Here is a 16,072-nt window from a genome sequence, read left to right on the forward strand (position 1 = left end):
GTCATGACAATGTCTAGGGAGTGACTGTGGGGAAGTGGTTGAGGTAAGTAGAAGACAGGTTACTGGAGGAAAGGAAGTCAAGGAACTGAGAGGCAGGTTATTGAAAGGATCAACTATGTGAATATTGATATCACTAAGTTACATATGGGGGCCCAAAATGTTAAACTATTTTAAGGTGTCAAAAGGTTATTACTATAGCATTATATATTATTATTTTTATTATAATATTATTATATTACATAATAATAATTTATATTATATATATTATTTTAGAAAAAATAAGAAAATAAAACCCAACCATAATAATATCACCTGTAATCACTATTAATTTTTAACCTATATCCTTCCAGACTTTTTCCTGTATTTTTTTTATAAAAATGGGATCATATATATAGTTTCATTACTTTTTTTTTGTACTTAGCATTTTAAACTTAACAGTATAGTTATAACAGTATAACTAGACATATATCCATGTCTAGACAATATGCTTCAACCTTTCTATAGGTGTGTATTGTAAGTTAACAAACCCCTATTGTTAGACATTTAGTTTGTTTCCATTTTTTGCTATTATAAATATCAGTGTAGTGAATGAACATACACATAACTTGTTATTTCTAGCAGTTATATTGTTAAGTGAAAGGGTACATACATTTTAAAGTTTCCTATACATATTTCCAAGTTGTACTTCAAAAAGTTTGTATCTCAACTTTGAGAGTGCTGTTTCCCCCACTCCTCAATACCACCAAGGATTATAATGTTTTAAAATCATTATATCAATTTTATAGATGAGAAATTATATTGCATTGTTATTTTAATTTACAGTTCTTTGACTACTAGTGGAACTGGACATTTCCTGATATTTTTATCTTGTAAACTGCCTATCCATGACCTCTGTTGTCCTCTTTCTAAATTTCCTTGGCCTGTTTATTCTTCTACGTATGCTATACAATCATTTTGTTCAGTTCAAAATATATTCCTTTAGGATTATTATTGGAATAGTTTAAAAATCATAGACTTAATTTGGAGATGACACCTTTACAACCAGGAACATGATATGCTTTCTATTCAAGTCATTTAAAAATATTCCTCAGTAGTTTTTTTTTTTTAAACAACAACTGAATTATATTTGAAAGTGGGTAAAAGGGGAAATTTTAGGTTGTATTTATGTTACTAGAAAAAAAATTTTGTCTTTAAATCCATGGGACTGTACAACACAAGTAGTGAATCCTAAGGTAAAACATGGACTATAGTTAACGGTACAATTATAAAAATGTACTTTCCTCAATTTTAACAAATGTACCAAACTAATGCAAGGTATTAATAGTAGGATGGTATATGGGAACTTGTATTTGATGCATGATTTTTCTGTAAACCCTCAACTTTTCTCATAAAAAAGTAAATAAAAATAAAAGACATGACAGTCCCTTAAGCCAGCATCCCCTCACCTGAGGATGTTGATACAACCATTGTCATTTGTCAGAAGGAACATGTTATTGTCATTGTTCCAGGAGATTTCATTGACCTCAAACTTGAACTGCTCCTCTGCTTTGGAATGGTGTGTCTTGGCATCAGTGAAGGTCCCCACATCATCTTTGTTGCCTATGGCAGTGGTCTTTCCATCAGGACTCCAACAGATTAATGTTCTCTCCTGGAAAGCTAGATATAACCAATCTGTCCATAATCCTCCAGAAAGTTATTTTGCTGTCCTAGAAAGAATACCAGAGGTGTCCTTCAGAGGCTCACTCACTGATGTCCTAGTCAGAGGAAGAGAATTTCCTCATTTGGTCCTCACAATAATTCTAAAATGTATACTTTACTGTCTCCATTTTACAGATGGAGAAATGGAAGATAAGAGAGATTAGCCATAGTGTCCAAGTATTAAGGGATAGAGCCAATATCTAAACCCAGGTTTCACCCCAAAGCCCCTTATTCTTTCTTTCACCAGTGTTTCCCAAACTTGTCATTCACATACCACCTTCATAATTTTTATCCTATCCGTGTAACAGCTATACTTTTCTTTATTCAACATTTTTCTTGAAATTGACAACAGTTTTTTTTTTTACTTAAATAAATTTAGCTTCATCTTTAGCAATTAGTTCTATGAGATAGTTATTTTCTTCTAACAGACATTATATATATATATATAAAACCTTAATTTAATGTTATCCTGTATACCACCTAAATCATTCATGCACCACCAGTTATATATTTCAGGAAAGCACTACACCATTTCACCTTCAGGTGTAAGTCTTATTAACAAGGTCGAGTGACCCACACTGAACCCATCAATAAAAACTTAATTGACTTCATTGATTTAGGATGCCTATTTGTTCAAATTTTAATATCTTGATGCATCTTAAAATACATCAGGGTACATCCCAGAATTTTTGGTGTATCATGGTTACCTTACAGCTTTATTTTCTTTCTTAATGGTACATAAAATATTGGTGCATCTTATAATCAATTAGAGCAGTAAAATACAGTAATGGTCTCAAAGTTCACTGGACAGTGCCTGGTGAAGAACAGAGCTGTAAACCTTCTGGTCATTTTCTCCCAGGTCACCAAGACAATTCAAGTTTCAGCCATTCTAAACTATCAGCAGTTTCTGGAATTCTCCATGCCTTTACACATGCTGTTCCATCCAAGAACTGCTCCTCCCACCTCCCACTAGGACTTCCTCTCCCATTGCACCCTGACCACTGAATGCCTATGGCTACCCGAAGAGTCTGCTCAAATTCTGTGAGGCCTTTCTGTCTCCCCCTCAGCATTTCCATTCTGAATATCCACCTTATAGACATTTCCACTATAGGAAGAACCATGTTATATTATGTCAGTGTTTCTACACATGTCTCTCTCTGCACAAACCAAGATGTCCTTAGAGCTGGAGACTGTGTCTTATTCAGCTCAGGATGTCCCATATCTAGCACAGGGCCACGCACCAAGATGTTCAGTAGATACTCGTGTTTTTTTATATGTATTTAAGTATTCATTTATTTTTAAAGTTTGCACACATGGCATAACTCCAATATAATAATAATAATAATAATAATAATAATAATAATAATAATAATAATAATAATGCCTTAACATTTAGAAGCAACTTTGAGACATGGTCTTCTCATCGATATCCCAAGTCAGTCTTGAAATGGAGGTAGAACACATGTTCCTATCTTACAAAGTCTCATATAGGGGGTAAGTGGCTAAAGAGGACCAAGCATTCAACTAGGCTTGACGGGAGGTTGGACAGACATTGAGAGCCTTCCTGAAGGGATGCTACTGAAGTAAAAATACAAGTCAATGCAAAAGTCTTTATTTTAACATTTAAAAGAAGAATCAAGTATTCATTCCAACGGCTTTGCCAGGCTTGGCCACCCAATAAGTTACACACACATACTCAGGTACTTGAAAGGTTATTGCACGGCTCTTTCATCAAGTCGGGAAGTTGTCACCTTCCACAACCAGACTCCGTGTTTCTTCTACAAGACTCCTCACTGCATGGGCTGTTGGGGCAACTGCAGCTGAACCCTGCCTCGAGTTCATGAGGCCAGTAAAATTAGTGCATTCTCACTGCCGTTTTCACTTCAGAGTATCATATTTATTGAAGAGGAGTTTTCTGAATAGAAATAACTGGAAAGCAATCTTGCAAAAGGTCTTAAAATTTAAATCACATGTACTCTATGGCCTAGACTTCCCATTCCTGCTAATCTGTATTATAGAAAAACAAATAAAGGCACCATTAAATAAAGACAAATGTTTAAGAGAGAGTATTATAGCTTGGAAACAGAGTGAATATCCCCTAATGGTGAATTGAATAAATTATGTTACATCCATAAAATAGAAGTGCAGACAATCATTAAAAAGAATGACTTAACCTCTATATCAGTTGATTTTTACTGCCTGCTCAGTAAATTAAAGAAACTAATAATAAAACAAAACATTTTCTGTAGCGCTTGAGATTGAGGGCAGGCAGTGAACAGCTGATTGTGTAAATACTTATTAAATGATTAAAGATAGCTTATCTTCCTACTGCCTTCTCTCAGTAGTCACCTTTAGTGTTCACAGTGGTGATGCATTTCACAGTCCTCACATCGCAAATCTCCAGATATGGTGACAGAGAGGTCAGGATTATTTGGATGCCAACAAAGCTGGTGGTCTACACTATCCCTATGTCCCTAATAATTGTTTTCTTTGACCAACTGGTCCTTCTCCAGCAATAAGACGCTGGCCGTCTTGTCAAAGGGCCCCAAGGCCACCGCTCCAGACCACCACCAAGTGCACCTTGGCGCTATGCACCCGGATCTCCTGCATTCTGCTGCTGTGGCCCTGAAACAGCTCCTGCATCTAGAGCACATAGCACGAGGGCTGCTGGTCACTGAGCACCAGGGGCCATCGAGCCGGAACCACTCTGGCCCAGCACTGAAGTCCCCGTATCTACCATCTTGACCACCAAGCTGAGCTCTCTGACCGCTACTTGCAGCTGCTGCCCCTCAGTCCTTTGTGGTTTTTAGTTTGTATGTTTCTGAACATTTCTTGTTGAGTTTATTATTAATATAGTAATTGCTATTGTAAGAGAACTTTATAATTTCCTTATATTTGAGTATTACTGGTTTATAAAAAGATTACAGATTTTTTATAAATTTAGATTTGTCAGTCATCTTATGGTATTATCTTAATAGTTCTAAGAATGTTTAAGTTGATTATTTTGAATTTTCTAGGTAGGCAAACCTAGAAAATAATTATGTCTTGTCTGTGTGGTTTTTTTTTTATGTTCATACTTTATTTCCTTTTCCTGTTTTATTGCAATGACTAGAATTTTCAAAATCATGTCAAATAACAGTGAGCATACACTTTTCTTGATCTTAATGAAATTGTCTTTAGTCATTCATCATTAGATATAATGTTGGCTATTGGTTTCAGATCATTTCTTAATCATGTAAGGATATAGCCTTCTATTTTTAACCACAACAAAGGACAAACAACAGCAACAAAGAATAGGAGGAAGAAGAGAAATAGCGTTTGCCAAGAACTTACTATGACCCAGGCACTGTGCTTATCAATTTAATACATCATCTTAGTCCTTACAACCATCCTATGAGGTATGATATAAATGATATAAACACTATTAATATCCACCTTTTAAAGAAAATGAATCTGTGGCACAAAGGGATTAAACAACATATTTTACTGGGTTTTTCTTTTTAAGTAAAATTGGATGATAAATTCCTATCAAACGCTTCTTTGTCATCTACAGTTTTTTCACCCATATATTGCTGTGATAATTGTTAATAGAATCTTACATCGAACCATCCTCACAATCCTAAAATAAATGCATTGCTATATTTAGTTTGTTAATATTTTATTTAGGGTTTTCATATCAGTATTCATGAGTGAGAGTGATCAGTAGCTTTTCTATATGCCATCTTTTTCAGATTTTAGTATCATGATTATGCTACTTACATAGAATAGAAAGTTTTTTCTATAATCTGGAATGTAAAATTATGAGAATATTCTGTCTCTCCTTTGAAATTTTATGTGTATTTACCTAATAATTTATATCCAGTGCCTGTCTAGCATGTAATTCTTGATAACTTTTTCCATTTCTTCTACTATTATTGTTCTATTCATGTTTACTACTTCCTTTTTTTTTTTTTTTTTTTTTTGGCTTTTATAAAGGGGGTTTATTTGGTTACAGAGTTACAGTACTAAGGCCATAAAGTGTCCAAGGTAAGACATCAACAGTAGGGTACGTTCACTGGAGAAAGGCCATTGGCATCCAGAAAACCTCTGTTAGCTGGGAAGGCAGGTGGCTGGCGTCTGCTTGCTCCCAGGTGCTGTTTCAAAAAGGTGTTCTCCAAAATGTTCCTCTTGGGGCGTTTGTCCTCTCTTAGCTTCTCTGGAGCAAAAGTCTGCTTTCAACAGCTGTCTCCAAAATGTCTGTCCCAGCTGCAGCTTCTCTGGGGTCCTTCTGTTTGTGAGCTTTTATAAGACTCCAGTGAACTATTTACTACTTCTTAATGAGAGGACTTTGGCCGTTTATATTTTTCTAGAAAATTATGGCACTTACCATTATTTTTCAAATTTATTATCATACAATTGTGCATAAAATGCTCTTATAATTTTAAAACCATCTCCATTGTATCTGTGGTTATATTCTCCTTTAAATCTGTGGTTATATCCTTCCAATTCCCATTATTGTACTTTCATGTTCTTTTTCTTGACTTGACTTGCTAAGAGTTTGCCTGTTTTCCTTTTTTTCACAGAATTTCTTGAATTTATTTTTCAGTTTTATCTTTTTATATTTTCTAAATTCATTAATTCTGTTTTTATCTGGACCGCATACTCTATATTCATTTTTAAAATATTATATAAATGATATATGTTCAGTGTACAAAAAGAAAGCATGACAGAAAAGTATAAAGAAGAAAACAAAAGTCAGATGAAGTTCTACTATCCTAAGATAACCACCATTAACATTTTGGTACCAATATTTTTCTGCATCTTTTTATGCGTCTGGACATGTATCTGTATAAAAACACATACATACATATAATTTTATATAAATGGGATCATATAGTACATGCAGTTTTTTTCATTGTGAATGCCATTTTGCTACACTTTTTTTAAACTTAGCTCACTCTTTTCCCTCTCTACTCCTTTCCCTCCTGACAATCAATATTAACAACCACATATCTTTCCATACCCTTTTCATGCTTATATAACAATATATTAAATATATATACATATACTATATAGGATCATTTTCTCACTTAACACTAAATCATGGAAATCCCTCCAAATCAACTGATATAGAGGTAAGTCATTCTTTTTAATGACTGCCTGCACTTCTATTTTATGGATGTAACATAATTTATTCAATTCACCATTAGTGGATATTCACTTTGTTTCCAAGCTATAAGACTCACTCTTATACATTTGCCTTTATTTAATGGTGCCTTTATTCATTTTTCTATAATATAGATTAGCAGGAATGGGACTTCTAGGCTATAGAGTACATGTGATTTAAATTTTAAGACCTTTTGCGAGATTGCTTTCTAGAAAAAAAGGCTGTAACAATTAAGCTTTCCACCAACATAGCCTTTTCCTCATATCTCTGCCAGATCTAGGTATTATCACTGTTTTTACTTTGCCAGTCTAGTAGGTGAAAACTGATAAATCACTAATTTAATTTACAACTTGCTGACTTCTACTGAGGTTGAACATCTTGTTATACTTGTTAACCATTTGGATCTGCCATTCTAGGAACTGCCTATTTTTCCCTTTCCCATTTATCTACTGAGTACTTTGTCTTTTACTTACAAATGTACATCATTGCTGTTTTAACTTCCAGTTGCCTGATTACTTAAAAAGACGAGCATTTTCTCACATATTTACTGATCTGTTTCTTACCAAATTGCAGGTCTTTATAAATCATAGATATCAATGCTTTTTTTGGAAATTGTCTGTTCATATTCTTTCCCAGTTTTTCTAATCTTAGTTTTTCTTTTTCTTATTGATTTGGAGGATTTTTAAAAATACGTATATTTGAATACTAATCCTTGTTAATTATGTATATTGCAAATACCCTCTTGAAGTCTGTGAATTATCTTTTAATGTTCCTTTGTTGTACTGAAGTTGGAATATAATCAGTTATCAATATTTTATTGATTGGTTTTGGTATATATTTTTACTTGCTATAGGCTAGATGTTATGCTTTATTTCTTTTAGAAGGTTAGCCAGTTGTCCCAAGACCATTTAATAAATAATCCATTCTTTTCTGCTTAAAACTTCCTTTGTGATATATTAAAATCCTTTATATCCAGGGACCTATTTGAGGGTTCTATCAACTGTTCTGATTTAGTTATATCCTCCTATGCCAGTACCATCCTGTTTTTATCACAGTGGCTTTAGAGTACGTTTTCATATTAGGTTAGGCAAGTCACCCCTTCCATACATCATAATCTTCTTTTGCATAATATTCTTCTGGCTCTTTTCAGACATTTATTCTTCCACATAAATATTAAGATCATGTAATCAAACACCCTTTAAAACTTTCAAATTCTAATTGGAATTGCATTAACTGTGTACAATATTTTAGAAAGAATTACACTTAATATTAGTTCTTCCCATGTAAGAACATGGTATATCTTTTCAATTTTGAGATCTTGTTTTATGTAATTTAATGGGATTTTTCAAAAGTTTTTTCCAAAGGTCCTGCACATTTTTTGTTAAATTTATCCCTAATTATAACTTTTTTTCATTATTTAGAAATAATTTTTTCTCATATCCATTTCTAGCAGACTATTGATAGCACAGAGAAAAGCTATTGAGATATATAAATATATATATATATATATATATATACATATATATATATAAAATCTTGCATTCCTTACCAAATTCTGTTATTTCTGTTATTTGGTTTCAATGTTTTTGACCCAAGAATTATTGAGGACAGTGTTTTAAAATCATTTAAATATTTGGAATTTTAAAATAGTTTTTGGTATTTATTTTTCCTATACTGAAGAGAAAGAAGTCTGTGGTTTTTGCTTTTTTGAAAATTATTATGATTTTCTTTGTTGTCCAATATATGATCAGTTCCTTTAAATATCCTAAAAGTACTAAAAATAAGATATATTCTCTATTGAAGAACTCTGTTCTCTCCCTTTTCAATTATTTTAAGTGCATCTCTTGTATACAGAAATTTTAGTTTTTTTTTTTTTTTTTTACTCAACCTGAAAAACCTTTGTTTTTCAGTAGAGGCACTCAACCCATTTGCTTTCAGAATTACAACTATGTTTGGTCTTCTGTCATTTTCTTTTATTCTTTCTGTTTTTATATCTTTTTCCTTTCCTTTGTTTTCTATATTTTAATTTTATGTGCCTTTTAAATTATTTCCTTTAGTAGTGTAAAGGGTATAGAGGGTATAGATTTTTTTTATTATATTAATTACCGTAAACATTTTTGAACCTTTATTTCTCATATTATAAGCTTTAAATATTGAACTGTTAGTATTCCAAAGACTTCCAACAAAGAAAACCCCAGGTCCAACTGGCTTCACTGGCAAATTCTGCCAAATGTTTAGGGAAGAATTAAGTATGGTCCTTCTCCTACTCTTCCAAAAGATATAAGAGGAAAGAGTGCTTCCTGACTTATTCCATGGGGCTAGTTCACCCTGATACCAAAACCAGGCAAAGATATCACAAGAAAAGAAGACTACAACCCAGTATCCCTTCTGAATATAGATGCAAAAAATCCTCAACAAAACATGAGCAAACTGAATCAGACAGCATATAAAAAGGATTATACACCATGATAAAGTGGGATATATCCTAGGAATGTAAGGGTAATTCAAAATGTGAAGATCAATGTATATACCATATTAATAAAATAAAGAGGGAAAACCTCATGATTATCTCAATAGATGCAGAAAAAGCGTTTGGCAAAATCCAACACCCTTTCATGATAAAAGAAAAAACAAAACAAAACACTTAACAAACAGTGTTTGCGTTTTATCATGTCCTCAACATGACAAAAGGCATATAGAAAAAAATCCATAGCTAAACATCATACTTAGTGGTAAAAGACTAAAAGCTTTGCCTCCAAGATCAGAAACAAGACAAAGTTGTCTATTCTCATCATTTCTATTCATCATGACTGGAGGTTCTATGGAGTTCTATCCAGAGCAATTAAGCAAGAAAAAGAAATGAAAAGCTTTTATATTGGAAGGAAGTAAAATTATATATATATTTGCAAATGACATGAATGTATATATAGAAAACCCTAAAAAATCCACATAAAAGCCTTTAGAGATGATAAACTAGCTCATCAAGGTTGTAGGATACAAAGTCAATATATGAAAATCAGTTGTATTTCTATATACTTGTAATGAACAATCAAAATGAAATTAAGAAAAGAGTATCAAAAAGAATAAAATACTTGGGAATAAATTTAATGAAGGAAGTGCAGAACTTGTACACTGAAAACTACAAAACCTTGTTGAAAGAAATTAAAGAAGACAAATTAAATGGAAAGACATCCCGTATTCATGGATTGGAAGACTTAATGTGTTAAAATGGCAATACTCCTCAAACTGATCTACAGAGTCAATGCAATCTCTATCAAAATTCCAACTGCCTTTTTTGCATAAATGGACAAGCTGATCATAAAATTCATATGGAAATGCAAGAGACCCCAACTAGCCAAAACAATCTTGAAGAAGAACAGAGCTGGAGGAATCACCTTTCCTGAATTCAGAAGTTACTACAAAGCTACAGTAAGCAAGACAATGTGGTACTGGCATAAAGTTAGAAATACAGATCGATGGAGTAGAATTTAGCATCCCAAAATAAACCATACCTCTGTGGTCAATTGATTTTCAACAACGTGCCAAGTTCATTCAATGGGGAAAGAACAGAAAGATCAGTCTTTTCAACAAATGGTGCTGGGACAACTGGATAGTACATGCAAGAAAAAAAACAAAACAAAACCAGAATTTCGACCCCAACAGCACTCCATATGAAAAAATTAACTCCAAAAGAATCAAAGATCTAAATGTAAGAGCCAAAACTGTAAAGCCCTTATAAAGAAATACAAGAAGTAAATCTTCATGGCCTTGGATTAGGCAACAGATTCTTAAATATGACACCAAAAGTACAGGCAACCAAAGGAAAAATAAATAAACTGGACTTCATCAAAATTAAAAGCTTTTGTGCTTCAAAGGAAACCATTAAGTGAAAAGACAACTCACAGAAAGGGAGAAAATGTTTGCAAATCATATATCTGATAAGGGTCTAGTATACAGAATATATAAAGAGCACTTAAACCTCAGTTATAAAAAGACAAATAATTGAAAAATGGGCAAAGGATTTGAGCAATAGTTCTCCAAGTGGCCAATAAGCACATAAATGATCAACATCATTATTAGTCATTAGGAAAATGCAATTCAAAACCGTAATGAAATGGATGCCACTTCACCCTACTAAGATGGCTAAAATAAAAAAGACAGACAATAACATGTACTCATGAGGATGTGGAGAAAGTAGGACTCTCATATATTGCTGGTAGAAATACAAAATGGTATAGCTGTTGTGGAAAAACAGATTGGCAGTTTCTCAAAAAGTTAGAAATAGAGTTATCATATGATCCAGTAATTCCACTCCTAGGTACACACCCAAGAGAATTGGCAATATGCATTCACACAAAAACTTGAACACAAATGTTCATGACAGCAATATTCAAAATAGCCAAAAGGTGGAAACAACCCAGATGTCCATCAACTGATAAATGGATAATCAAAATGTGATGTATCTGTACAATGGAATATTATTCAGCCATTAAAAGAATGAAGTACTGATACATGGTACAACATGGGTAAACCTAGAAAACATTATGCTAAGTGAAAGAAGCCACTAACATAAGACTACATATTATATTATTCCATTTATATAAATTATCTGAAATAGGCATATCGTAGGTTCAGAAAGCAGATAAGTGGTTGCCAGTGTCTTGGGTTAGGGGATGTGGGGAGTGACTAATGGGTATGGGGTTTCCTTTTGGTTTGATGAAGATGTTCTGGAACTAGATGGAAGGGATGGTTGCAGAACATTATGAATGTGCTAAATGACACTGAATTGTATATTTTAAAATAGTTTAATGGTACATTTTAAGTTATGTGTATTTTACCACAATAAAAAAACAACATAATGGTTGATGGTAGCAATTACAGTGTATATATGTTCTTCTTTCCTAATTTAATTTCACTTACATTTTTCTTCTTCTGATTTATTTGTTGAATAAAAACTTGTTTCTTAGTATAAAAAATGGAATAAAGTATTGATACATGACATAACATGGATGAACCTTGAAAACATGCTAAGTGAAAGAAGCAATTCACAAAAGGCAACATATTATTTTATTTAAATGAAATGTCAAAAATAGGCAAATCCAAATAAAAAGAAAGGTTAGTGATTATCAAGGCTAGGAGGAGGAGGGAATTGGGAGTTACTTGTTAAATGAGTATGGGGTTTCTTTTTGCGATGGCTGTGAATATTCTAAAAACCATTGAATTACACACTTCAAAGGGATGAATTTTATGTTATGTGAGTTAAATCTTTAAAAGAGAGAGAGAACAGTTGCAAGGTTAGGTTTTAAGGACCTGGATCCAGAGACTCGTCTAAGAGAGTTGAAATGAGTGTGTTCAATATCAAAGTAGCTGCCTGGAGCCTAGGGGGAAAAAGAATCTTTGAAGGCCAACGAAGGAAATTTCTTCCTCATCTCAGGAGTCATGAGCCAAGGAGGACATTAGAGGGCCCAGAGAGCTTCAAAATAGGACATCTTGTATAACCCAAAGGCATAGGTGTTACTAGGGTCCACTATCTGAAGGAGAAAAATTCTTTGGAGATATAGTCTAGGAATTACTAGAAGGATTAGTGTTGGAAGACCCAGCAACATTGTCTACCTTCAGATTAATTCTAGGTTTTTTGATATAACATTCAGCCTTAAGAGAACTAGGAAGTGCTCAATCTATATCAAATAAGTAATTCAGGCATCTTCTTCTCCAGGAACACTTCCATGTCCTTCTTTACCTGAGCCTCCCAACCCCATCCCGTAGCACTCCTAACACCCTATACCTACCTGTATTACTGCCCTTACATTAGACTGAAATTTGCTGTTGTTTGTCTCCCCCACTAGGAATAGGAGTCCCAAGATGGTCAGGGATGATGTCTTCCTTCTCTGGTTATCCTAGGACTTACACAGGGCCTGACACGTGATGAGAATTCAGTCAATGCTTGTTAAACCAAAGGATAAACCTTATTAAACCAAGGCTGTCTACAGGAATGTTTCATTCAGACCAGAAAGATTTATTGATATTATAGATATTTTAAAGATTTTTCATAACACGGTGATGTGCTCACTATTTGTAATAGTTGGTAACACCCATATGTTTTGATGAGATGATTTTTTCATGGGTTGCAGTTATCAGGCTCACTCTTACCAAACTACAAGTCCCTTGAAGTCTGGAACTCTGTTTTACACACATACATACACACACATGCACACCAGAATCCAGCACACTGACTTCTATGCAGTAGATGTTAAGTAATGATTTTTATTAATTTAAATTTAACTAAGCAAGATTAAGTTGGCTTGGAAAAGAGCCTCAGATCTCAAGATAAGGAGCTGGAATTGACTTATGAAGGAGGGCTGGGTTTCTGTGTTTGGCAGTAATGTTGGAGCAAGATAGTGACCAACATAGTGGAGACATAGTCTAGGAATTACTGGATGCATTAAGGATGGAGAACTCTTCAGGAGTTATTTGTCATGTTGCCTCCAGAAAGCTTGAACACTAGGGGATTTCCATTTTTATTGTATTTCTTGATTCTTTGAATACAAAAGACAAAATTCTATTTGTGGAGAGAGAGCCTCAGCAAGATAGTGTGAGGATCTAGAAAGTCTTCTTCAGCAGCCAGCATCCCAGGCTGATTTACAGAGGGACATCCTTCTCATCATTTCTCTTTGCCTTTTTCAGAACAAGAGAGACATCTGCAAGCCAACAACAGAGAACTCAGTGCAAGATTTGGATATCCGGTGAGCGTCAGGCTGGATTCCTGGCTATTTTGGAAGAAGTCTGGTATTCTCATGTACTATTCTCATGTTATAATATACCTGCTGGTGCAGGTAATTTGTTGCAGATATGGATCCTAAAACAGTTTCTACTTTCTTTCAAGCTCCTATACAATGAGAACTGGTGCAGCGAAGATTCAGAAACCAAAATTGATCCAGTGACCCAAGCTCGGGGGAGAGCATGTCTTCAGATTTTGAGTTTTAGACATAACTCCTGGAAAAGAAATAATTCTAAAGAAATAGTGCAAAGAGAGCAGAGGTCTATGGCTCTATACAAAACACATTCAGCAATTTTGAATATCATATGAATCAATAATAAGTAGGAAATGATCCTACTTAGCCACAGAAGAAAAGTTCAAAATCATAGTTACAGAATCTAAGGACACCCATTAAAAATACATTGCCTACTCAACAGCCCGTACTCTTTGAAACCAGAAGATTTGTTTTTAAATGTTTTGTTAGTATTTTTAAAAATAACAATAACATTTTTAATACTATGTGCCAGGTACTGTGTTAAAACTGTACAATTATTACTTCATTTAACCCTTACAACAATCCTAATATTAACACATTGCCCAAGATCTTACATTGCCAATTCCATTCACCAAAGGTAACCACATTCAACAATTATAGTATGTCTCTTTCTAGATATTTTTGCCTATCTTCAACTACATCTTATCTATATAAGTAAATTTATATCTTTTATCTACATATATACTTTTTCTTGCACAAATGAAAACATAGTTTAACAATTTTCTTTTTTCACTTAGACTTCTCTCCATGACAGTACATGTACATCTATCTTATTCATTTAATATCTGCATAGTTTCCCATTATATTGAGGTACCTTAATTTATATAACCAGTCTCTTACTGATGAACATTTGAAATGTTTCCAGCATTTTGCTATGATAAATTGTCCTGAATTAACACCATTATATGACTATTTGGGCACTTTTGTATGAATATATTTTATGAGAGTTTCCCGGAAGTGAATTGGCTGGATCAAAAGGAAAATACATTTAAATTTTTGATACATATTTCCAGATGGCCCTGTAAAAGATTATATCCATTTATATTTCTACCTATATTAGAATAGTGCAATAAATGTGCCCATTTCTCCACATGCCTGCCAACCTGGGTATTGCTTTTTAAACATTGCCAGGCTTTTAGAAGAAAAATGACATTTTGTAATCTGTCTTTCCTTAATTTTGAGTGAGATTCATAATATTTCCATGTTAATTAGCCTTTTGTATTTCTTGTTCTGAAAACTACCTACCAATGTTCTTTGCCCATTTACTATTGGATTGTTTATTTTTCACTTACTTCTGAATATTTATGAATACATAACTCAGAAAAAGATATATAGTGAAAAGTCATTCTCCAACATCCCATCCTTGCCCACATCTACTCCCTAAAGGGAACCACTTTTGTTAGTTCTTATGTATTTATCAATGCTTTTTTGTGCAAATAAAGCAAATGCAAATATATATTATTATTTCTCCGCTTTCTTACACAATTCTGCACTGTACTTGTTTCACTCAACAATATATCTTCGAGATATTTTCATAATCAGTACATAATTTTTCCTTCTTTTTTTTTAGCTGCATAATATTTCCTATGCAGATGTAGCATAGTTTATTTAACCAGTCCCTTATAAATGGGTATTTAGGCTGTTTCCAGACTTTTACAATTAGTTATACATGTATGTGTGTGTACATATATATATGTAGTCATATATATGTAATCATATACACACACACACACACACACACACACACACACATATACATGTATATATGTAGTTGCTGTGGGATATTAGAATTTGTGATTTCTGAGATAGGTTCTGGATAATAATAGTGTTCAGAATGTGGCCATGAGAACAGGTTTTCTCTCTTTCCATCTTTAAGACCTGCATAAAAAGCACTGTAGTGCAGTAAAACTAGGTTTTGGTATCAGACAAATCTGTGTTTGAATTACAGCACTGCCCTTTAGGCAAATTATTTAATTTCTCTGCTATTTGGTTCTCTCATCTGTAAAATGGGTATAATAATGTTCACCTTACATGGTAGTTGCAGAAATTAAATTAATTATGGTTGTGGGAAATGTTAGTTCTCTTTCTCCCAGAAACTGTTACTCCTTGCTAAAAGGGTACATGTCATGTTCATCTCGTATCTACTGCTTCTATCACAATGTTTGGCATATACCTGACAATCTATAAATCTATGCTGAATAGTTAATGAATAAATAAACAGATTTGACTGATTATGAATTTAGCAACCATTTCATTTCCCTGGCCCTGACTATTATCTGTTCTCTTCCTATTTCTCTTATTTCTTCAACTCTGACTACTTTTCCTCTTTCCAACCCCTAACTACTGATACTCATTATATCCTTGGCCATCTGTTCTCCTCGATTCCCCCCTTTAGTCTTAAGTCAGGCATCACTGC

The 16,072-nt window shown here is 33.5% G+C and overlaps 1 protein-coding gene and 1 pseudogene across 1 annotated transcript in view; one reads left to right on the top strand and one right to left on the bottom strand.

Moving 5' to 3' along the window:
- Positions 1 to 1,441: 1,441 nt before the first annotated feature.
- On the bottom strand, positions 1,442 to 4,438 carry LOC119545263 (annotated as a pseudogene).
- A 7,095-nt stretch (positions 4,439 to 11,533) lies between these two features.
- The window catches only part of LOC119545264 (phospholipid-transporting ATPase FetA-like), an 80,178-nt gene continuing 75,639 nt past the window's right edge, over positions 11,534 to 16,072 (top strand). Inside the window, exons 1-2 of the mRNA XM_037850783.1 lie at positions 11,534 to 11,537; positions 13,529 to 13,587. Coding sequence (XP_037706711.1) covers positions 11,534 to 11,537; positions 13,529 to 13,587 — 63 coding nt within the window. The remainder of the gene's footprint in view (positions 11,538 to 13,528; positions 13,588 to 16,072) is intronic.

Source organism: Choloepus didactylus, chromosome 10 (assembly GCF_015220235.1).
Source record: "Choloepus didactylus isolate mChoDid1 chromosome 10, mChoDid1.pri, whole genome shotgun sequence".
In the NCBI taxonomy this organism is placed as follows: domain Eukaryota; kingdom Metazoa; phylum Chordata; class Mammalia; order Pilosa; family Megalonychidae; genus Choloepus; species Choloepus didactylus.